A 25,018-nucleotide genomic window follows, 5' to 3' on the forward strand; every position below is an offset into this window, starting at 1 on the left:
TGTGCAAATGGAAGGGTAAAAGTAAGTTTGCAAAAAAAGTTTTGCGCATCTTAAAACATGTGTAAAACTGTTAACATGCACTCACAAACACACATTAATGGCCACACAGAAACACATTGACATTTAAATACATCTGCCATGAGTTGTTTTCACTTTTAATCATGCATGTATCCCCAAGTGTCTCGGTGTAAAAAGGGTTGTGTGCCTGTGTATGTAGACTATGTGTGGGGATTTTTTTTCCTTCCTGTAGAAAATGTACAGCTGAATATTTCTCTTCAACCTTTGGCTACTCTGCCTAATTCAAGCCGAAAGACTAACAGACAAACAAACCTTAGCCGTAGGGTTTTGCCTGAGCTTGGATGGCACACAAACACATTGATACATAGAAAAAGTATAGTATTAACACACAGTTGCACTTTTGATCGGTAGGTTGATAAAAGTTATAACAATATGGTGTAGTAGTGGAAATACATATATAATATTCTGAACCTCATGGGAAAAGCCTTTCAGATATAATTTTGGATTAACAGAAATTTAAAAAAAAAAAGTGCTTAACTTGGAAGCAGAGGATGTGCATGTGCAAGCTTTTGTTTTGAGAGTAAAAATGAATGAATTTTTCCAGACATCTAAAGATTCAAAGTCCAACGCTTTTTCCCTGTTGTGGAAACGACCGAAGGTTAGACACTTTCTATGAGCAATGTGAAGTGAAAGGATGGGCTTAAAGAGCAACAGGGTGACAATGTTAAAGGGCCGCCTTCACTCTAATTCATATTCACAATTTGCCCAAAGGCTGATAAGGGTGAATCCCAGTGCAGGTATTCCTTGCCGTGGCACTACACGGACAGACAAGATGCCCTTTCACGACACGATCCCTCTGCACGGGGACACTAAATACCCAGATTGATTTTAACGTCACAGTGAAACTGAAATTAGGGCATCTTTAGCTACCGGTATGTGACTTGTATAAATATATTCCCTTGTGAAACAGAATATATGGGTAGCGGTTGGTTATGAGTTGGTTACAATTGACGTCGACACATAGTAAAAAACTTGGAAAATGTATTTAGCATTTTACTGTGTCTTTAAAGACCCTAAAAAAACGTCAGTTTTTATTTATTTTTTTACATTAAACAATAACTTTTATAATAACTTTATCATAGTCATAACTAAATAAGCAACAATAACATTTAAAGTTATACAAAAACATGGTATTATTTACAGTCTGTGTTCCTGGCTGGGAGGCGAGGGATGTGAGCCCAGAATAAGGTCTTTCATTTGATATAGGTTATTGTTTATTAATTCCCATGGTGTTATTTGTCCTCTGCATTCGACACATCCTCACTAGCTGTAACGCAGCACCTCTGGATAAACCCCAGCTCTCAAGCCAGTGCATTGATCAAGGTCAAAGGCAAGATTATTTCTAATGCAGCACCTTTTATGCATCGCCTATAGAGTGGCAGAAAACTGGAGCACCCACAGAAAAGCCAGGCATGAGAACATCGCGTCTGGCTTTTCTGCATTTGGGCGCCCATAAAACATGCACTGGAAATTATTTCCTGAGCTGAGCTGGCAGACTGCCCACTCAAATGAATATGACTAAAATAATGGGTTGATATGGCTCTTAATAGCCCTTAAAGTTATATTGGATATAATAGGTCAAATTATACCAAGAGTTATTTCTAAATGTGTGTAACATTTTTGGCAAAACATTGATAAGATCTAAAGAGGGTGTTTTGGTCATTAAAATAAAGTGGATGGGAAATCATATCGCGTGCAGGTAATAGTGTTTTGATGGGATCGTTCTATGGTGGACAGCCAATAGAGCATGTTAAAGGAAAAGCGTGAAATATTAATTTATCAGTAGCGGCCCTCACCATTTCAAACAGAGAGAAAGAATAGAGAGCAATAAAACACACATATACAAATCACGCAAGGGACACTAAGAAGGCAGAGTTCCCAGAACCACTTTGATATCACTGAAACAAGAATGCTAAAAGGCTTATGAAGGGAGGCAAAAGTGTGCTTCACGCTGCCTGTTTCAACTTGGGTGTCTACGTGGATTTTTAAGCACTTTTGTGGCTGAAAAAAGAAGGGAAGATGCAAGTTAAGAAATACACACTGAGGGAATAGAGACAATCTGAGGACAATCTCGTGTTGCCATTGGCCCTAGGACCAATTTCTATGACTGTCTGACATAAAACACATTTGCTTTATTAGATTTGATCTCAATTGGATGTGCCCAGTGTTTCTTTCAAATCTGTATTTGTCTATATCTACCCGCAATCGAACAGTTTAGTCAGACACAGCTGTGCCGCTGTTGTGGACAAAGAAGAAACTGCGGTTCCCCGCAGGATTCTCCAGCTGTAGCTACAAGTAAAACCGGCGTCAACAAGTTGCATTCTACTGTTCTCTCAAAACAAAGAAGAGATGTTTTGAGCAATAGAATCTTCAGTTTACAGTAAATGGCGCCCAGTGAGACGATCCAACTTACAAAGAGGCAGACTTCTACTGCCACACAACTGGTAAATACTTTTCCAGAGAATAGTTTCACTCTTTGTCGAAAAAGGACTTAAAATGTACCAACAAGCTATAGAAAATACTCCTACTGAAGCAGACAGGGTGAGTTAAAAAGGATTAGATTATGGTCACGCATGTCAACTGAGTGCAATGATTTTCTTGTCCTTGCCGAGTTCAAGATGATTTAGGAGCTGAGGGACAGAACTTTAGCATTTCTTGTAACGCCTCATTTATTAAAATCAAACACAAAATGCAAATTTGATATTAAACCAACAAAAATGATCAGATGTCTCTCAATGGAATGAATGGATGTGAAAATGTATTCCTATATAACAACCTTTGAATACCTTTAAATAGTCAGTCATCATTAGTGGCAAACCATATGAGTCCAACAACTTGGTTTTTTAGTCTCTCCTGTCTCCCCTTCACCCAGCTTTCTCTGTACTTTCCTGCCTTTCCCTCTCTGAAAAGCATCATAAGTTAATTGAAATTGATGAATAGCAACAATTGCGCACTGTCAATCAAAATCTAATGCAATTAGAAGTGTGTGCAGACTCAAGGGAGAACTTCTCTCATCGTGTTTTTACATACAGCATGGATGTGCTGCATGCATGTACACATACAAATGTGTACTTCTCTCTGTGTGCAGATACAGTATACATTATGTGTGAGTAAGGCCATTTAGTAAAAGATGGAGGAACAGCTGAACAGCGTTGTGATTCTATAAACTCTCCAATAAGGATGAGTTACAGATGATGGCCACAGCTATAGTGAAGGATGGGAGAACAAACTCATTGGTAAGGTCAGAATCCTAAAAAGTCAAATTTTTCCATCTTACGCCTTTCCACACATGCCAATAGCAATGCCAGCTGAGATGGGGCAAGGGAAATGGCCAGCAGATGGCAGTAATGCTTGCCAACCGCCATAAAACTTAACAGAAGAAGAAGATGGGGAGAGGCGATAGTCACGTGTACGCAGCAGAAGGTGCAACATGGCAGATGAGGAGCTGTATTTGTACAGTGCCAGTGTTCTTGTAATGTATTTGATATCCACCGACTTTGGGAGACAAGTCATATCTTTTCGTGATCTACTTGAATCAGAAACAGCCGTGGGTTCAATTACTGGAGTCTTGTGCTGGTTCGCTTGCTCCACGTGAACATGTATTTTTGTCAAATGGCCGTAACCCTTTACGTGCTTGACCCTGTATTATTCTATTTACAGCACAGTTGTAAATGACACCATATTACCAGCATATTTCCTGAAATGCAGGAAATATTCATGAACAGTTCAGGGATAGACTTCATGTGGTTCTATGGGACTTCAAGGGTCGTATGCCTTACAAACACCCACACCTACAGTTACTAAAATGACATACAAATAAACATAAATATATTGTTCTCTGAACCTCGGATCTCTCCGAGGGAGCATTACATTCTTGCAGACTTCTTTACAGAGCCGTGGAGATAAATAAAGCGTTTATATGGCCTTTACAGCAGCTTGGCCCAAAACCAAAAGGTTTACAATATGGTGTCAACTACCCTGTTTGTTTGTTTATTTGTGGTGCGCACACATCTGTGTGTACATACTGTATCTGTCCGCTCATGTGTCCTGTTAATGCAGAAGCGTGTCTGTACTTACCGTACGGTGTGTTGGTATCGACATGGAAGCATTAAATGTGTGCTGCTGTTAGAGTGCGGTAGCAATTTCTCTGCCCTTTTTAAAAGAGATTTCAATGTGTGCAAAATGAGCAGGGATGTAGCGGGGATGGAGCGAGGGAGGGAGAGGGAGCAGACACTATGCAATGATGTCATCGTCCCGGTGGAGCAGCAATACAAAGTGACTGTTTGAGGTGATGGTGCAACATGCTCAGCAAGAGCCTAAGCACTATTATGCGTATGCTTGTAAGGAATATATATGCTTGGTGAGTGCGCGTGTGAGTGTGCTTTTGCGTGTGCATGTGCATGTGCGTGTGTGTGTGTGTAGCAAGCCAACAAGAGGAGAGGGCTGTGCGTCTCTGCTCCTCGGTGCAGCACTCATCTACCTGGATATTCATGATGTCATCCTCCCGAGAGGCTTGCCGTGCCAAGCCTAGTTCTTTTTTTTTTTTTTTTTCTTCTTTTTTTTTTGCAGGTGACAAAATAAATGCAGATAGAAATGAAAGCAGAAAGAAAGCGTGTTCGCACCTCTTTCATATGTGTGTACTCGAGTTTGCCTCAATGCATGCTCATGTGTGCATTCACATATGCTGAAGATATGCTTTTGCACTTAAGCGTTTGCATCTGTACATTTATGCATTCAATATGCTTTGTGCACTGAGCTTTATGATGGCCTGTGTGTGTTCAAACATGTGTGTAGCAGAGTGTTTACCTGACTCTTGATGATGTCATCATCCTGGTGGACTTGCAGGACGTATCCAGAGTTGCAGTAGATGGTGCAGCGGTCTCCATTGTAGAAGTGGCGGCCAGGGTTACTGCACTTGAGCTCTGCATTGCGGATTAATGGTTCCTGGCAGTCAATGGCTTCGCACGAATAATGTACACAACTACAAGTGAGCGTGTGGGTGTGTGTGTAGGAGGGAGGGAAGGTTGTGGAATAAGAGAGGGGGAGAGAGAGAGAGAGAGAGAGAGAGAAACAAACTAAAAAACACATTTAAAGTTACAACCAACATGAAATGTTGTGTATGATATAACACTGCAGACCCGCAAACATGGAAACAGTCACACATTTGCTCACAAACAGAAAACAGAAAAGCCATGCATTGAGTCAACCACATCCATCCATCAATGACTGCTTAACATATCAAATCAATAAACCACATGAAGAAAAGATTGCCATATTTGCTATGTGCCTGAAGGGATGTCTGTATGCACACACACACACACACACACGCACACGCACGCACTCACACAGCAGAGTGTAATTTGTGAATTAAGAGCGACAGGATAATATTATGTGCGGGCTACAATGGCCACAGATTTATGTTGGTAGCCTGATGGAGAAGGTATTTAATGCTCTTGGATGGCCTGGATGCCCGAGGCACCTTTTTACAACAGTCCGCATTCTACAGTATAGGGTTCCCTTACGAAGCCAGCAGCAAAAGAGAGAGAGAGAGAGAGAGAGAGAGAGAAAGAGGGGAAGGTATGGGGGCACAGAGAGCGGATGAAAGAAACATTGTTAAACTCGATCCGGCAAGAATAGAATCTCGTGCTCCTTTCATCCATTTGTTTTCCTTTACATTTTCTATGCTTTTACTCTAAATGTATCAATAATACATACCTTCTATGCACCGAGATTATTCCTCAAGTATGTCCTTTATTTGTCTAACTCACTGTCACTCCCACTACAACACTAAGCAAGACTGGGAAAGCAAAAGTTATGTCAAATGAGCTCTTAGTAATATTCTAAGTCTATAATTAAAATGCTGTAAAATATGTTGACAGATTTGAAGCTAAGCAGGTGAAGACCGTTTATAAAGCAAGAGAGCAGCAGTCCCTAAAGTCTGGGCTTTTTGAGGACAAACTAGGGGAGCCTCCTCTGCGGCCACTTTGGCTTGGAACAAAATCACTTTGTGGTTTTTTGCTAGTCACTATGGAATTTATGACATAAATTACAATTAACAACCTGTAAAACTATCCTCTTCCCCTGCAAATGAGAAGTACAGTATACAGAAGAGTGGAATAGTATTTATGAAAAAAAGATGAAAAATCCAAGAAAAAAATACTGAACTCCAAATATTCTCAAAGTAGTAAGCGGTGATACACAAGAAAGAAAAATGTGCGGGGAAAAAACTGCGAAAAAGTGAAAAACATACATGCGCGTTAGCAGACGAGCATGGAACATAAAACTGAGTCATCTTAATAGCTCCTGTTGTTAACAACTCAGGGAAAAGGGGATGTGGTGTTTTGTGGAGGCATAAGTATTACGGGAAATGTGCTGCTCAGCCCAGGAGAATGAGAGAGTGAAAGCGGGAGCAGGAGGCACAGAAAGGGGAGAATTCAGGAGAAGGAGATGGCAAATAGTTTGAGGGAAAGGAACATGATGCGAAAGTAAAGGATGAGAAGACAGCATGGTATAACATATGATGAAGGGGAGGAGGAGGAGGAGGGGAGATGTGGAAAAGCAGGGAGAGAGACTTGGAATAAGGAGGAAGTGAAGACAAAATTAAGGTAAAATGGGGAGAAACATGGAAAGTGGGTATGGACGGCATAATGCAGATGATGAATTGGAGTTGATTGAAGAGAAGAAACAGATCAATGACATGAAAAGACGAAGAGGCAGAGCCAGCTTTTTTTTTACTGATGTTGTAAGAACAGACCGGTTTGACTGATCATAATACTATGTCATAATATTCAGCTTTTAGCGTGTTTAAGTTCAAACTTCTGAAGATAATTGGGCGTGCGTGTGCGTGTGTGCTAACAAACAATGTCCTGGCTGGTGCAGATACACAGCAGTTTTAATTTATTTAGGTGCTGGATGTCTCACTGGCACACAACAAAAGCCACAAACAGCTCTATCTCTCTGCACAGACCCCCAGCCCTCCATTCTTTGTGCATTGTGGTGTTTATTACTGCATTTCTTGTTGAAAGGACTGTGGGAGCATCATAAGTATGAATTGTCTCTTGCATGACAGTGGTGTGGAAATTGGCAAATTGTGTCTCCTTGTGGTTGTGTGGTCTGGTTTAAAACTATGTTTGTGAGGAGTGACCAGACAGCATATGGTCAGAAGTTCAAATGATTATGTTTTTTTTATTTCTGTAGTAGTCCAAATTAAGTCTCAAACACTTTGCACGTATAGCTAAATGGGTGTTAATTGTTATTTCTTGTTCTTGCTAGATCTAAAAATTCATAAAGGCATTTTACATACATTTTATCTTTATTTCCTGGTTCAGATGCTGGGTTTTCAGCTGTTACAAATTGTTTCGTGACACACAGAAATATGTGGAAATATCCAAATATGGAAAACGGATCTACCCTTGGCAGCACTTTTGATGCCTGATTGACAGGTCCTTTATTTAAATAATTAGTTATAGTTGTGAAATTAAGGACTGAAGACTTCAACGCTGTGCTGAACCATGCAAACATTATTACAGGAAAAATAAGTCCAGTTTGGCAGGACTTTTCAAAGAAAAAGTATATTCGTATACATTGCGCACTTCGGCTGGGCTGAACTCAATACAAACCAACAAACTGAGGCTCTACCCCCACTACTACATTTCTTTTTTTAAACGCATATATATATTTTTACACTGAGCGTCCACACTTTTTGGTTTTGGAGCACTGAAAACGCTTTAGAAACAAGATCTACTGCTGGAGGCAGCAATGCGGCGGCTCTATTGTTTGAAATTTGTGTAGCTCAGCAACAGGTCCAAATTATTTATATTTTGTAGTGATATCATATATGTTACCGAGAACATTTGACTGTTATAGCTGTAGCTTTGGGCAGACCTCTAACATTAAACAGCGTGTCATTAATTAAAACATGCCTCTCCCGGTCTCTGGCTCAAATACGTACACACAAAAACAGCTCTTTGCATCTCCTGTTTCTGTGTATGATTGGTTTCCTTTAACTTGCACTTTGTGTGTAATCTATCCCTTTTCCAGGTGCTACAGAAGACATTTCATGGTTGAGGTCTTGGCGGCACATGGAAGTAGCTTGACGTCATCTTTTTTTTCTATTTTTTGTTTATCCATGTTGACTATAAAGCATTTTAAGACAGATTTGTAATTTTGCACTGTAAAAATAAACTGACTTCATAGTGAAATATAGACCTTATTTTAGTCATGGAGTTGTTATATTCTAATTGATTTGGTGTCTTCAACAGATTCCATCAGAAGATAAACTATTAAGTACGTCATATGTATACCTATATAGAGATTTGGAAAAGCCTTTTTAAAATAATAAATCAAGGCTCCTGTACCTTTTTTAAGGCAAAATATTGTACAAATTGTGTTTGTGTTTGGCTGTATGCTTGTGTACACCTGTGCACATAATCTAATGATTTCATATGCATGTCTTTGGTTCTGATGTGTGTGTGTAACATATGTAGGCCTCATGTTCACCGGTTTTTCATTTCCCTTTTTCTTGGCCTCACCTCTGGCCTGTGGGGTTGTAGATCTCGTTGCTCTGGCAACCACTTATCGTGATGGGGTCGAAGGACTGGAAGGAGCGCAGGCCTACTCCGGAGATGGCCACCAGGCGAGAAGCGAACATGACCAGGATAGCCTTGGTGTGGTAGAAGGCCACTGACAGGTCATGGCTCACTGGGATGACCAAAGGGTTGGTGCGGCAGCTGAGACGCCACTCACCTGTGGAGAAGATACCAGAGACCGATAAGAGACAAAGTGGGTTGAAAGTGAGGCGGGGGAAGGAGGGGACGGAAGCAGAGAATCAGAGGGATCGGTGGTCAAGTAAAGGCTGTCGGAAAGAAGCTCAAATGCTGGTGTTGAAAGAGTGATATAGTGTTCTAATGGAGACATGTGCATATGCTGAAAAGATGGATAAGAGGGACATGAACTTAAGAGGGCTTCGATCCATGTGATAACTGCTCGACTATAACAAGCCGTAGTTTGTTGCAGTAGGTACAACTCCTTTGAGCTCAGCAGTCATATTGAGCAATTTGAGTACAGAAGACAGTTCTCACCTAGACTATGGATGCCCTCCTTGGTGTCCACCAGCTGAACAGTGATGTTACACTGGGTCTGGTCAAGGTAGCCAGTCCCATCAGCAGCCAGATGAATGATCACTGCGGCCGCCACCATGGGATGAGAAAAGTGGGCCTGAATGAAGAAAAAAAATATATATATATGTAGATATACATTTTAGATAACTACTGTTTCGTCTTTCGTATGTGTAGTTGAATGGTTTCTTTTTTGTCTTTTCCTATATTTTATGGAGCTTCATGCATCTCGTCACCTTCTAAAGTGGCATCAATATCAGGTGACGTTAAGTATAGTATCCACATGAAGCAACTCATGAGTATATTTCTTACAATGACAGAACCCTGCACCAAAATGCATCATTCTTTTCTGAAAGGTCTTACCTTGAGCCAATAGTTAGGATATCCCCAGGTTGACTTATGGGCCTCACGACAGGGGAACCATGCATACTGGGACACTCCATCTGATAGGTCAAACACCTTGGACTGACATGTCTAGGGAAACATAAGAGAAAAAAGGAGGATATTGGGTCATTTTTATGCATCATTCTAACTTTTTTTCACTTTGTAGGTTGAAAGTATTTGTTATGTAAGAAATAAATGTAAGATAAAAAGAAAAAAAGAAACATGTTATTGTTTTAAAAGCTGACTAGTAATGACATTGGTTGCTGTTGTTAGTTCTCATCTTTGAGAGATGCCTCTCTGAACTTGTGTCCCATCACAATAAGCCACAACTCAAAGTTACAGAAAATGTAAAGAGTAGTAGGTTCTAGAGATAACATGCTTAACTTAAGTAGCTAGCTAACTTGTAATTTGCAGATGGTTTTAAAAACTCCAGTTTGGTTACTGTCCTGGTCCTAAATGCTGTGACCCCTGTTTTTCCACAGCTGTCAGCTGTTTGGGCTGACCTAGAGCTGACGTGCTGTTTGTTTGTATCTTGTCAACAAACCAGGCAACCTGTCATCCCTCACTTCCTCTGGTCTTTCCTCCATTGTACTAGCCTCTAGTTTTTTTTGTGTGTACTCACCTTGAACTGGCTTTTTAAACTGTCATAACACACCTGCCCACTAGAAGCCCTCAAAGAGTTATGTCATGATTACATGCAGCACCTGAATTAGTCATGTGTGAAGTGAATTTAATTGGAATTTAATCCCTTTAGATTCAGATTTTGATTGATCATTTTGTTATTTTTCATTGTGGATATAAGGATCAGCAAAACATTTTATAAAATAGTGTACCTTGAAAGCACCCTGTGTAATGGTAACAAAAAATAAAAAATGTTTTGTTAGAAGTAACAGGGTGAACAATCAGAAATGTTTATCTGACAAAATGGTGATATTGATTACTACTTTGTCAATATAATGTATGCTGTCTATATTATATGATGAATGGCAATCAAACTGTAAAGATCGCAATTGAACCTCGGTGTATTCAGAGAGGCTGTTCAATATGGTGTAATAATAGTGTCAGTCACTCAATGCGAATATAGATCTGTCTTATCAAAGAAAGAAGTTGAAGTTTGTGAGTTATGATGTTGACACTGAAAAGTCAAGTAAAAATAACACAGGTATAACCTGACCCATCAAATGGTTTATTACACAGAACCATCTAAGAAGCAGTCGTTGGAAACTGTTTGGAAAAGGGTGGGCACTTTGAAGAAAATACATGTGGCAGGTGATTGGATGACCCCATCTGTCAATCAAACTATTTCAGAAAAAAGTCTGAGGGAAAGCAAAATCATCCTTCTGATTGAGAAAAGCCTTTAGCGGCATTCTTTGCTCTTCTTTCGAAATATCCTCCTCTACTGATATAACTGATGCTATTGTAGCATCTCCGCTTGCCTCAGCGGGAGCCGCCATTGTTGTTCTGAACAAACAGTCGCCTCTTTGTGTCATCTCCCCTAAGCCAAGCCCATAGCTGCCAAGTAGCTCCCCACAGGATGCTCTGGCTTAACAGACATAAACGCATTAATTTAGGCCTGAAAAGATTGATCTTTGTGATTCTCACGTGATCTTGCGATATTGCGAGAATCCAGCTGCCGCGCAAGGTGATTTGAGTTTTGGTGAAGGCTGCTCAACCTCTCACTTCACTCCCGTGGTACTGTGGCTTTGTTGACATAGAGAAGGAAACGGCATCCCCTCTAGGATTTGTGTCCCACACATTGTCACCTCATTGGCTACGTTAGGAAGAGGTTTGACACGGTAGGGGGATGTGGGTAAAACGGGGTGATGTGATTCGTCATTGTGATTTGAAAGGAAGGAAAAGCATCAGAAAGACAGAAAAAGGTATATAGACACATCGGTGAAAGACTATTGAGCAATAAATAACACAGGCTAAGGGGAGAGAGGGCACAAATCCAAGGACGGTGAGTCCCCCCCCCACCCACCCCCCGCTGCCCTGAGCAGGTGAAATGAGACACCAGTAACTTGAGAGTTTTGCTAGAGAGGCTAGATCCTGTCACCATGGAAAACTGGCCAGACCAGCAATCTGTCTACATATCTGTCCCCTGAATCTGATGACATGACCTTTCTGCTCAGAGATGAAGTGGCAGAAATGCAGGTGACAAGCACCTGAGATCAGTCGTTATGAGACTCTGACCCAACTTGAGTGCAGCTGTGTAGATCTCCATTTTGCATTAATCAGAAAACAAATGTTGCTGAATGTAAATGTAATAAATAAAGTAACTGAATTAATTAACTAACCATTATGATTGGTTGCTAGTTGTGGCATGGACTTGCTAATGATTTGGAGTCAAGACAAGCTAGTTTCCATTGCAACCATTTTTCAGACAGGGAAGGTGAAAATACCCTTTCCACTTGCGATTGACTTCTTATACACGTGAACACATTTGGAACGAGCTACACCTTACACACCCCTCCTCCCATCATCCTTTCTCCATCATCTCCTGGTGTGTTTTTTCTAACAACCAACTGACAGCTTGGCTTGCCGACGAAGCCCCTGCACTCAAGCAAACACCTCTGTAAAGTATCACACCAGTAGGAGGCAATTCACAAGTCTCCCATGACTCATTACACTTCCCCCATCCCCCTCCCCAGCGATGGCAAGAGTCAAAGCACTCTATATATAATTGTCATTGATTTTAATTAGAGGGGGTAAGGGTAGTGATGGTAATACGGTTTTACACCCATCCAACAGTCAACTAAGCAAGATTTCAGTTTCACACATTCTGATGTTATCCATTCATCCATTCATTTCCACTATCTCACTCACTTTTACACATACGGGCAAATTAGGGTCACCAATTAACCTAAACGTTGGACAGGAGCAGGACATTGGAGCACCCGGGAGACTCCCACTCGGGAAGAACATGCACATTCCAGAGGCAGTAGTCAACCAGCTCCGGAGTCGAGCTTTCACATTGTATTTTCTATGAAATCCCAAGATTTTATTTGGTTTTTAATCTTTTGGCTGTATGTGATTTGACACAATGGTATTTTATTTGTCAACAGGAACCTACAGATTCAGGTCCATGATCCCAAAAAATGTTTGTTTGGGATCATGAAGTCTTCAGGGATGCTCCCTCCTACATACATCGGGGTCAATCCAACTTTTCAAGGCAATGACACATTGTGTTTAATATGCAACCTATCAGTAAATGCTTTCATAAGCACAACAATAATAACAAGACTAATTATAAACCTAACAAATGTTGCACAGAATTTCCCCGGGTCTCACATTACAGGATTTCATAGCTTTAAATTGCAGAATATCATTACACATTGTGTATTATATGTGTAAAATATTTGCATACAAGGTTTCTTTAAAACAAATAGATTTTTTTATCATTTGTGAAATGTTTTAGAAATATTTTAGATCAGTTCTTCTGGAAGTGGCAACCTCTTTCCTAGAGAATCCAGACTGCTGGAGATCATGGATACAAATTCATGTACTCATTTCTACTATGATCAGGTGTTAATCAAGGACTGGGACACATGCATGGCTAACAGCAAGTCCCCGAAGATGGCAAAAGGTATGTGCATTGAGTAATGAAGTGAGGAGAGAGGAATGGAGCCCAGCATATTTTAAGCACTCACTTTGTCACAGGTTGAATAACAAAACCTGATAATTTTACACTTAATGTGTAAGGTCATCGCATATGGCAACAATTATCAATTCACAAATTCTGCTTCAACCAACTTGGCAACTAAGGATACGGCATACGCACCGAGACATAAACATCTGCACACAACATCCCAGTATTATCATTTCATAAACTTGTTCTCTGTATGTCTTTGGCTTGGCTTTCTTTCAGCCCCCCCCCCCCCCCCCCCTGTTTTATAATCTGTTTCCAAAACACTACGATTATAAAAATGAACTTTTACGGCAAGTATATCAGCTGAATCCAATAAGAACAAATACAAACCAGATGCAATTTCCTCTATCGCGGACATATTACAAGACTTGATTAATCAGCTCGTGCCTAATATTAGAAATATTAAATCCCAAAAGAATTGTTGGAGGAGAAAGTAATTGACATCAAAGACGTTATTTATTGTACCTTTTGTAAGAAGTGGTATTCTGAGCACGCACAGATTTACTGTGTGACAAGAAAGATTACAAAGGTTACATTTGCATGTGTCCAGATGTATGAAATAAGGCCAACATAATCAATAATAATATACCTTGTCCAGGTGTTTCCAGAGGATTTAAAAAGCATTGAATTACTTTTTGACATGCACAACAGGCGCCTGTTAAATTGCCAACCATTTAGACTTTGAGGTCGACGGTGCTAGATTTGATATACCGAGAATATCTATTCCCTCTACACGGCTTTCAATATCGCAACAGCTGGTTCAGCTGCTCACAGCTAACAGTGTTGATAGTGATAACAGCGTTATCAGCTTTAAACGCCATATGAGTCGAGGCCATGAGCTAGCCAGTATGGCGCTCACGTGCACTAGCATGCACCGATATGCACTAACAAGCATTAACCGGCATGCGTGACCGGCCCGGCTATGTAAATAAAACATAGAGAAGCTTAGATAACAACACGCAAAGAAGGAGAGAGACTTCATTCTCTGCTCAGGTAGTCGTTACTCCACTACATCTTCACATATACATGGTTGTTTGCTGCTATATTGATACTCTGAATATCATATAGATAACCTTTGCATGTATTCTACAGTAAAGAGAAGAAAAAAAATCTGCAATTTGTTATGCCTTTTAAACCACCTGACAGCTCAAATGGATTGCTTGATTTTTAACTAAAATATCACAGCAGGAACTGTTGGAAAGAGTAATGGAAGGTATGGCAAATATGTTGTTTGCCAATGATGCTTATAATGTGTAAAACTTGTTTTTAAGAGATGTGCCTCTCCAGGTGGTAGTCGTTTCTCGTGTGCAAAGAGGCAAATGGAAGGCCTATTTAGTAAAATAACAAAACTAAAATGATTAGACTGCTCCTTATAGCCTCTACCACCCCAACTTATTGTAAACACATGTCTCCCTTGTTCTGATTCATAACAAGGATGTAACACTCTCAGGACTACGTCAAATGTTGAGATTTGTTTTTTGAAACAAAACAACTCGCCACAAGTTCAACGTCTTAACTTAAAAACAAGCACTCGCACACACAATCGCACACACAATCACACGGTCTTAATTTGTACCAGCTGGCCAGTCAGACTGGCAGAAAACAGCCAATCCCTGGTCTGTAGACACAAACTGGTGTTTGTAAATCACCACTTCAGATAAAAGGAGAGCTAAGTGTCATGAGCCAAGGGGAAACCGGATAAAAGGAGAGGAGAAAGCGAGTGCAACCGTCAGCCTCATTAGCCTGAAAATATGTCTGTACTGTAAAAACATTTATGAAGCGCATAAAGCAAAAACATAAACTTGTAAAGGGGAGAATTGGAAAGTGGCGCTTTAAATGAAGACAGAGTAATGACAATAACAAGCCCTCTAATAGCATAATGTACCACAGTCTTTTCCATTGTGATGGAGAGGGTCAAGTTAGAACACCTCTACTGAGCACACGTCAATGTACAAACATACACACGGACTGAAATACAAACACACACGCATGCTCCATCCTCCTTGGCTTCAATACTGATGTTGAAGCTTCCCGATTGTCAAAATATCCTATCTTGGATTGAAATCAATAAACCTCACGGAGGCATACACAAACATGGGGCCACATGTTCACGAAAGACCACAGAAGAGAGAGATCATTTTTCTCACCGCCATGTCCTCTTATAATAAAGCCAAGCCACACCTAATGGGGTCAATAATTAAACAATTTGCTGTCATACATTAAATAGCAAATATTTCTGTTTCAACAAATCACTGGTGAACTCAAGTCAGCAGCATTAGTTTCACAAAAATCTGTCTTGTTTTCATCTGTAGGTGTTGGTATCCAGCATAAAGCTGATATTATGTCAATATAAGACACTTTGGTAATGTATTGTTGAGATGGTAATGTATTCTTGAGTTTGTCTTACGTATTATGTGCCATGTATGTTTTTATGAATTATGCAAATAAAAACGCTGGTAGATATTATCAGTGGATGGGCTTGTAAGAGCATTTCTGTTATTATGACTGTTACACTTTATCTTTGTCAACCACCTTTCCCACATTCCCTTTGTTTACACCAAGTTCCCAGTCCCCAAAATGATTCCAACACCATCGTCTTAAGTTTATTTTTTTGCCATCTTTCAGTCAATCACTTTAACAGTAAACATAATCTGTTCATTAATTGTGCGTGATCCATCCAATCGCTTTATTTGAGGTGTTGGGTGTGACAATACCTGCTGAGAGTGTATTGTTTCGATCCTGTTGTGTGCCTCTGTGAGGTGACATAGGTAGGTTTTCTTTTATTTTTTCTGGAGATATGTACATTTTGGACACATGCAAATTAAAAGAACAATTTCCCAAAATAATATTTATCCCATCATGGCACCTCCGTGAACAATTTTTATTCCCAACAAAAGGTATTTATTTGTCCTCTTTTCCATTCCTCCCCGTCTCTTCGTGAAATGCACATACTGTATATGAATTTCAAGCCGGGGCATGGAAAGCAGTCGTGAGCATCTGTGAGGCATTTGTGGAGAAAAGGGGCAACAGAGAGAAACTAGTATGAGTTTCCAAGCACCATCCCATGGTTTACTGGAATGCTGGTGAGAGCCTGGTGTGTGAGGTAATGTCCTGTCACCCAGCCCCACCCATACCTACTGAAGCTCACCATCTCATTGGCCCAGGGCTAATGATGGGCCACTTCCATAGCCTACTGAGAACGGGGCTATAAAAGTTTGTGAGTGGGTGCAATTAAGCAGTTTACCTATCCCACTCTCATCAGGGCAGCCATGAGTAGTGACTGGGTGGCAGGGAACCCGGACCACAAACTAATGTATAAGGATTGGTGAGCGTCCAACGCCAGCAAGTTGAAAACAGATGGGTCTGCGGAGAACATGAATGTCCCTCAGTCAGTGGCCCCCTATGCTCCATAAAACAGGGCCAAAACCCTGCATATTAACAGCATGAAAATGTTATGCGGGGTCATCAGTGCCATGAAACAAATACACCAGTCACAATGAGGTTTCCATATGGCGGAACCACAATAATAATTGAAACGGGAAAAGTAAAAAGGGGAAAAAGGAACGCCATCCCAGAGGTTTCTTTTTTTTTAATGTTACAACACGCTTATGTCACTGGCACCGTGCCTGACGAGGGTTGTGTGGTTTGGGGGAATGTTGGTGGGAGAAGCAGTGCCAGAGGAGCTGGCCTTCCTATGCGTGCTGCTGAAAGCAACAGCTCGGCTACTGTATAAGCTTTTATTTTGTGGGCTTGTACGTGTGAGTTTCAGCTTGCGCGACAGTATGTGTGTTTGCGTTTACACGCAGAGGAAAAGGAAGACGTGCGATTGTGCATGTTTGCTCAGCAGTAGGCCCTATACACGTATTCCCCGCTGAAGTGCACACTGCCTGCTCTTTGGGACCTGGGACAGTTATTGTTTCCTTGTTTTTACCGATCAGAATAATATAATAATAAAAACGGTGTCTCTTTTCTTCTTCTCTTTTCCCTCAACTTAAGAAGATTGTTGCTATTTAATTCAGTCCTCGTGCACATATGTTTGTTTTCACATCTGAAGATGAGTGAACTTCATATATAGGCGATGTCTTGCAGCGTGAGAGGACTAAAATGTTATCCCTTCTGTTGCTTATGTATAATTAAGGGGAGTGTTCTCCAGGGGTGCCCAGGGGTTGCGTCAGAGATTGCCTGGGCAGCAGTCCTCTCTGGAGAAATCACCTGGCTTGCTGTTTGATCTTAAAGTTTAAATGCACGTGCACACTCCCCACTTACTCCTCTACACACATGCACGTGAAGGCAAGCACATGGCGTGCACAAACACACACAGGTTAGTTGCTAGGGCCAGTTCTCCAATCCAATCCCCCCAGAGCAAGTGAAGCTTGCTCACCATATTCCATGGTGTGGTAGTGGGGGAACATTATGTTCTGCTCCACAAAGACAGCAGTAGTACATTTCAGTCCCCTATGGACCTGCCCTATAATCCTGCATAGAGTTGGCAGTGTGTGTGTGTGTGTGTGTGTGTGTGTGTGTGTGTGTGTGTGTGTGTGTGTGTGTGTGTGTGTTTGCCTGTGTATCTCTATCTGACTGCATACCTGTATGTGAGCTTGATCAGGAAGGGAAGGTGGATCTTTTAGATAAGATGAAGCTACCTTACTGTCTTCAGATTAAAAGGTCTTCAACATTTGGATTTGGCCCGACATGGAAAGAGGGAACAGAAAAAAAAAAGAAGAAAACAACTACAACCATTAAACTAACATTGGCTGTCAGGTGTTTTTTGTGATCATTCATATTTATTCAAACTTTATTTACTTATTTACATACATTTTCTGCTGTCCATATGGTGTTTGATCTCAAGTCAAATACAGAAAGGCGTGAGAAGTCCTATTGCCGATGTGACGGGTGAGGTGATCAAAGAAGAAATAGGGAAAGCAGCCTTTGAAGCTGTAAAGGTGGATCATCAAATGTAAAGATGTGACAGGAAACAAACGGGCAGAGGACATAGCAGCCCTGGCTCTTGGGTTCTTCATATAGATGAATAGGGGGAAAAAAACACTTGTAGCCCGATGCTATGACGGCTCTGCCGTTATGACCTTGGGGTAGATCGGAGTACAAGCCAAGGTAAAGGAACAGTTACCACAGGCCCTCTTCATAAACTGTTATGCACATGCCATCAATTTGTTTTTATCTCAAGGTGTAGCAAAAATGTGAGAGTGCAAAATGTTCTTCTCCCACCTTGTTGGCCTGGCTGCGCTGTTTTCTAGATGGCCAAAGCGAACACAGCTGCTTGATTAAATATGTTTGAAGCAACTGCCCAGTGTGGCACCAACCAGATGGAACATTTCATCAATATTAGTGTGCACTGTATTTGAAGGTCTGTTTCCTTACATAGTTTAACAGCATGATGAATATAGAAATGTGCAATAACACAGTGCTGATGGCTAGATGGCAACTTTGATTTAGGCTTTTTTTCTTTCAACTTCTAAAAAAATGCATGCAGATATGCTCTTTGACATTTTAGAGAATATATGTATTTTGATTTGCAGTGTTGTATTGCCAGGCAGAGTGTATTATTTGTATTGAGAGACCGAGGGAACGTTTTGATCAAATATATGGACGGTGAACTCAAGGAGAGACTCGCTCACACTACAAAACGTTGCACAAAAACATCTGACCTCCTCCTCTTACTCCAACATAAAGGACTCTGTGACCGCATGCATCAGCTTTATATGCAACAACATGTTTAGTTTTAACAATCCACGTCACCACTGCATCCGTGGAAAGGACATGTTCCGCCCTCAAACGGATAAAGACATATGCAAGGAACACAACAGGACAATCCCGACTCAATCCCGGTTTCCATAGCTATTGAAAAAGCCAATTATATTGGATCTGAAAACCAGGGATCAGCTTTATGACCAGTATATTGAAAAACTAATCCAAAAGGACTGGAGGATGGATTTCGTGTTCTGGTTGCATTTTCTTTCCACACACACTTGTTGAATAATTGTAGCTCATAAAAGAGAGTGCCTCTGTGACGTCCGACGTGTGCATAAATAGAACAACAACATTTTCAAAGATGAAGCAGGAAAATTGTATTTTGCCTATACAGCAGAAAAGCGGCCAGGGACGCCCGTAGTTTCCATTAGTATTTTTTTTTATTCGTGGGGAAGTATAGAAGGTACGATTCGCCACTGTCATTTGTGTTTTTGACCCATAACATTATTTAATATATCATTTCAGCCATCATATTATGTATCTCGATATATCATTTTCCCTTTTTCGTCTTGCTGGTTGCTGGAATTCTCCTTATTTTCTCAATCTGCATGCTATTCTTTCCCTTTTCACAGGACTAGTCTTTCTGTATCATACAAGTACAACACATTACCAAGGCAGTACCGAAAACAGTGTGCATAACTACAAGTTAGTTTCGGGACCCAAAAATTAACGTAGCTTCAGCACACATTTACATTTGGTTAATGTAAACTGCCGGCTATCGGCAAAGGGTATGTGTGTATGTAAACCCTCTCTCAGCAGTGGCGTCAATGTGAGAGCATTCAGCTTTCCTTCTCCTTGGCTCTTCTCTGGTGCGTGAACAATTAGACGTTCACCATGACATTTAATGGATAAAAGGACGTTTTTTAGTATTCCTCTGTATTTATGTCTCTATGTTTTACAATATAAATATACTTATGCCCATTATGCACATACGCGCGCACACACACACACAGCTAAATACCACTTGAGCTTTCGTGCAGATACGTGATCTCTCCTTCTCCTCAAGTGCCTTTTGCGCTGTTGTTACTTTCTGTATCCGCAAAGATCCTTATCACTGTGTCTCTCTCTCTCTCTGAATCAGCCTCTCTCTCTCTCTCTCTCTCTCTCTCTCTCTCTCTCTCTCTCTCTCTCTCTCTCTCTCTCTCTCTCTCTCAGATATGGACACACATACACATAGACGCAGTATCAACACGGTCTTTAGACATCAAACGGAACTGATACACAAAACCAATACAGGACTTGTTTACTACATCAGGAGAAAATGATGTGCTATCCCCGACCCCCAACAAACACATTCAGAAGAAGAAACACACACTTTGGTATTGTCCTTTGTCAGGCGAGCACATCTCTAGGCCAATGTCTACCAAAGAGCTGTGAACCACGAACATGGAAACATGATTAAATCACAAAGGATGAAGTGAGCTATTAACAAGGCAGGACAATGTGCTGTTGGTTTCTGATGAACTATGACTACAACTAGCACGGACATTTTTTAAACTGCTTGACACGATGGTAGGCTCACTATGCAATAGTATTGGGAAAGGAGTTCAAATTTTCAGTTCGCTCATACAGTGGTTACTTCCGATAACGATGTATTTTCCTCTCACACATGAACTCACAGACACACCAGCACACACATAGGCACTAGAAGGACAATGATGGTACATATTGTGGGATGGATGCTACTCTTCAACATTAATGTCAGGTTGCTGCAAGTTCACACCAAAGCTGAGATTTCTACCATATACATTACTTCATAAAATAAGCTCATACTAATTTTCCAAATCAAATATAAAGTACACAAAAAGTAATGTATTCAGTGGTGTCTTCTTTTAATACAGAAAATAAGCCCTGCAAATACCTTTCTCAATCCTCGCCATTTTATTACTGAGGACAGTCAACTACGTCTCCCAGCAATTTACTACCCCGACACTGAACCTCTTTCAAGGTCAATACTGTATGTGAGTTTGTATCTGCAAAGGCATTTAAAATGACATACAAATCTCCACAAAGATTGCTGATCAAGAGTATACCATCTTAAGTAACTATGCAGCTCTGAGGCTTGAACTTCACTTCAAGTGCCCATTGGCCTTTTACATCCCTTTCCACCAACAAATCAAAGGAAAATCAAACCGCTAATGTAAACAAGGGCCAACCATCTCTAGATAGGGAATGTGATCCAGATGCCTTAAAAAAAAGACTATTCTTTGGGCACACAATGACTGATTCCTGCGTGGAATCAAGAGCTATCGTCTGCAAACACAATGATTATAATACCAGATGTGAAACATCACCAAAAGCCTCTTCCAAATAGGTAACATCTTCAATAACTTTGTTTTGCTACTGATCAGCCACTGTGGTGTTTTATATGTTGTTCTAAAGTGGCCACATTTAAACTGGATCCATGAACAAAGGAAAGCCCACAGCCTGGTCTTCGTCTCCAGAACCAATCCTCACATGCTTCGTCTGTGGCATGAGCCTCCAGGACCGTCGCCACATGCATGCAATTGCACAATTGCTCCAAAGCATCGCCTGAACAAGAATCTCGACTGTTATTTGAGGCTATGTTATGTTATCTTTGTTTTGAGAGGGACTACAATAAGCAAACAAGTGAGCATGATTGTGTGCGTGCACCATGGTGCGAGCAGATTTGTTGCGTGTGTGTGTGTGTGTGCGTGCGTGCTTGACACTGCAAGGGTTCAGTGTCATCAAAGTCAATTTAGTTTGAAGAGATGGCATTTGATGTTGCTGTTGTGCATTATACTGGAGTGGATAAATACATGGCAGTGAATTCATCAACATGTGTTGGTGAAAAAGATGGTCTTCGAGGACCCAATGTTCTATGTAATTCACAATTAGTGGACAGTCAGTGGCCTTGTAGTGAGGTGATCTCATCACGTATTATATTTGGGGAACACAGTGTTCTCTACAGGAGCGTGTTTTAAATGAACAATCTGTCCTTCATAGCCCCAAATCATTTGTTATGGGTATGTGGACATGTTCCACGAGAGCAATTTCTCTCAGAGAATAAACCATCTTGAAAGTTGTTTGTTGGAACACAGGCTCGGACAGAAGTGCTGCCATGTCAAATACATTACATTGTGTTGGTTAAGCTCCTACCTTTGTTGCGTAAGTCCTTGCCAAAGTGTTCATGAGCAAGGCACCTGACCACAACTGTATACCTAGTTCATTGGCCTTGTAAAATGCATTATCAGCAGTGGGAACCAGCTCTACAGCCAACGTCACACACTTCCAACCACACACATATTAGGTCTGCTTAATTATGGAAAGAACCATAAACATGATTATTTTTGTCAATATTGAGATTACGATTATTTAACACAAACAAAGATTGATATACATTTAGAAGAAAAAAAAGTCTAGACAGAAGAGAGCACTGTCAGCGTAGAGATGTGAGGCTAGTCTCTGTGTGTGTGTGTGTGTATGTGTGTGTGTGTGTGTGTGTGTGTGTGTGTGTGTGTGTGTGTGTGTGTGTGTGTGTGTGTGTGTGTGTGTGTGTGTGTGCGTGTGCGTGTGTGTGTGGGCCTCCTCCTAATGTTTTGGGCAATCAGCCCCTTTCTGCGTTGTGCCAGCAGATCAATGCTTCCATCGTGCTTACATGGAATCATTGGCTTCTTCTCTTGTCTTCAATAAGCATTACTTTAATGAGAGCAGCAAACTTCTGGACCCTCTCTAAGAGACATCTAATTAAATTTCCCAATCCCTAAAATTACTTAACTGGCAAACAAGCTAAATAAGTTGTTTTTGCAACAGTATCGCCAAAAGAAAATGGGGTCTACATTGTAATGATTGTGTAAAACATTTATGCATGAGAAAGTAATAGAATCAAAGTATCAATTAATCAAATACCATACCCCAAGCAATGAAGGAGAATGTCTTTTGGTACTGTAATGATCCATGATGATCCAATAATAGAAAATACACTGAATGTATGTATATATATATATAAGATAAACTGTGTAAGCCCTTACCTTTGTAACAGCAGGGTATCCAGCAGTCACGTCACCAGAGCAGTAGAGCTTCTCCTCATGGGAAACTTCGACAGTGGAGGCCCACTGGTCAAGGAAACCATGGGGAGTGTAGAGGCCACAGTCTCTGACACCCGTTTCCTGCTCAAAGTCCTCACACACCCCATCGCCATCATAGTAGTAACACAGGTTTGGCTCCTCTGCAGGTAAACAAACAATAGAAAAAGTGTCAATTTCAAATAAACAATTATCAGTTTTTTATCTGTACAGTATTTTTTTTCAGTAAATTAAAGTTCTAGGTCAGCTAAAATATCAGATGTCAGATTATACATATACCCGCCACCACCCCGCTCTTTCTTGTAGCATGTTTTCATTTGCACAAAGCCATACAGGTGAGTTTACCACTTCTTCATCCTGTTTTTATAGAACATGTGTACCCCCTGAGCCTCCAGGATAATATGCTCTACTATCTCCATTATTTTGGAAGGTGATGAGAGGACCAGATGAGGAAGGGGGAGGACGGCAAGGGATAAAAGGTGCAGGGAAAAAAGCAGGATACATTCTTTTGACAGGCATTCCACCCAGAGTTAAGGTCTGGAACTGGAAGCTTATGGACTGGGGGAAAAGGGAGCAGAGCACTGAGGTTGCCTGGGCCTCATTGCTCTGAGCCCTCAGCTAAAGCAGTATCAGCCGGTGGGGTTCCAGTTAGGGGGAAAGGCGGCATTCTGGGCCAAGTTGGCCGGGGCCTCCTCCTCGAAATTCCAGCCCTCTCCAGCAAAGCCAAAAACTCCAGTCAGTTCTGTGCTCTGGCAATGGTGAACCGAGGGGCTACTGAGGGGGCATACGGAATACGCTCCCGCCAATCACTCAGCAGGAGCGGAGACGAAGGAAGAAGTGAAGGGGCGAGGCATGAGGAAGCTCAGACAGTGGCTCGTAAAAGCTGCAGAAGTAGTAGGTAGAATGAGAGCTAAAGAGCGAAGTGGAGGAAGAGGAGAAAGAAAAACGGGTACTGCCACCGTATTTTAATGTGGACAGGGATATAATATCCAGATAATGGAAAAGTGGAAAAGTGATTGAGTCCAAGAGAAAAAGAAGAGAGCCCTACATGTGGGTAAAGAAAGAGAGCGATGAAGGTGAACAAAGATGGATAGAGAGAGAAACGTCAGGTCCAAAGCAAACTGTATTGTTTTGATTCGGTTTTGGTTAACCCAAGTGACACTCACCACATATCGAAGCAGGGGAAATCTGACCTACCAAAACCATCACTTTTTGGACAGCGGGGTGAATAAGCCTTCAGCATCTTGCCTTTCCTTTAAGCTTTATCTGCACCTGTGTTTACTGTGGCTCGGAGCACAGTTGAGACATAACCACTGGGATTGTTACGCCAGGTGGGGTCATGTGAAAAGAACTTTGTTGATTTCGTCAACTCCAGATATAATTCAGGCACTCCCTCACACAGATGGACAGATGGTCCCATTATTATAGTGTCAGATTTCTGTACAAAACTATAACTTTGTCAGACAATATCCAACACACACACACACTTATGTACACCCCTGAGCACTGCCGTTGCTGGAAAAACAACATAGAATATGCAGTCATCCAGCAATCTGACAGAGATTAAGTGGCCACTTCATATACGCCGACACGTGTGTGCATGCATGCATGTACTGTACACACACACATACACATACACACACACACACACACACACACGGGGGGGCAAAATGATTGTCTACAGCAGGGGAACTGGACAGGAAACTTCCATCTGTTCATAAAAGAAAAACTATACGTAGGAGATGCCAGTCACTCAATTATATAAAACCAGAGGATTTACCCAAATAATGATTTCCAGATCTATTTTTTAACGGGAGAGCAAAGTGATTTTATACCTGATAGTCAGTCAGTCATCCACAAAGATAATAATATCATGGCACAGAAGAACACAGAACTGTATTGTTATGTAATGAACCGATGGTCAAATCACAACTTGATAAATGTTGCATGTAACAAGTACATGTTATTTAAAATGT

At 41.1% G+C, this 25,018-nt stretch overlaps 1 protein-coding gene across 1 annotated transcript in view; it reads right to left on the reverse strand.

Annotated features, from left to right (window-relative positions):
* The window catches only part of pappaa (pregnancy-associated plasma protein A, pappalysin 1a), a 76,717-nt gene that overhangs the window by 18,964 nt on the left and 32,735 nt on the right, over positions 1-25,018 (reverse strand). The window contains exons 10-14 of the mRNA XM_034547040.1: positions 22,989-23,185; positions 9,558-9,668; positions 9,159-9,294; positions 8,610-8,823; positions 4,885-5,059 (exon numbers count right to left, since the gene is read on the reverse strand). Coding sequence (XP_034402931.1) covers positions 4,885-5,059; positions 8,610-8,823; positions 9,159-9,294; positions 9,558-9,668; positions 22,989-23,185 — 833 coding nt within the window. The remainder of the gene's footprint in view (positions 1-4,884; positions 5,060-8,609; positions 8,824-9,158; positions 9,295-9,557; positions 9,669-22,988; positions 23,186-25,018) is intronic.

The sequence above is a fragment of the Cyclopterus lumpus genome, chromosome 12, assembly GCF_009769545.1.
Source record: "Cyclopterus lumpus isolate fCycLum1 chromosome 12, fCycLum1.pri, whole genome shotgun sequence".
In the NCBI taxonomy this organism is placed as follows: Eukaryota; Metazoa; Chordata; class Actinopteri; order Perciformes; family Cyclopteridae; genus Cyclopterus; species Cyclopterus lumpus.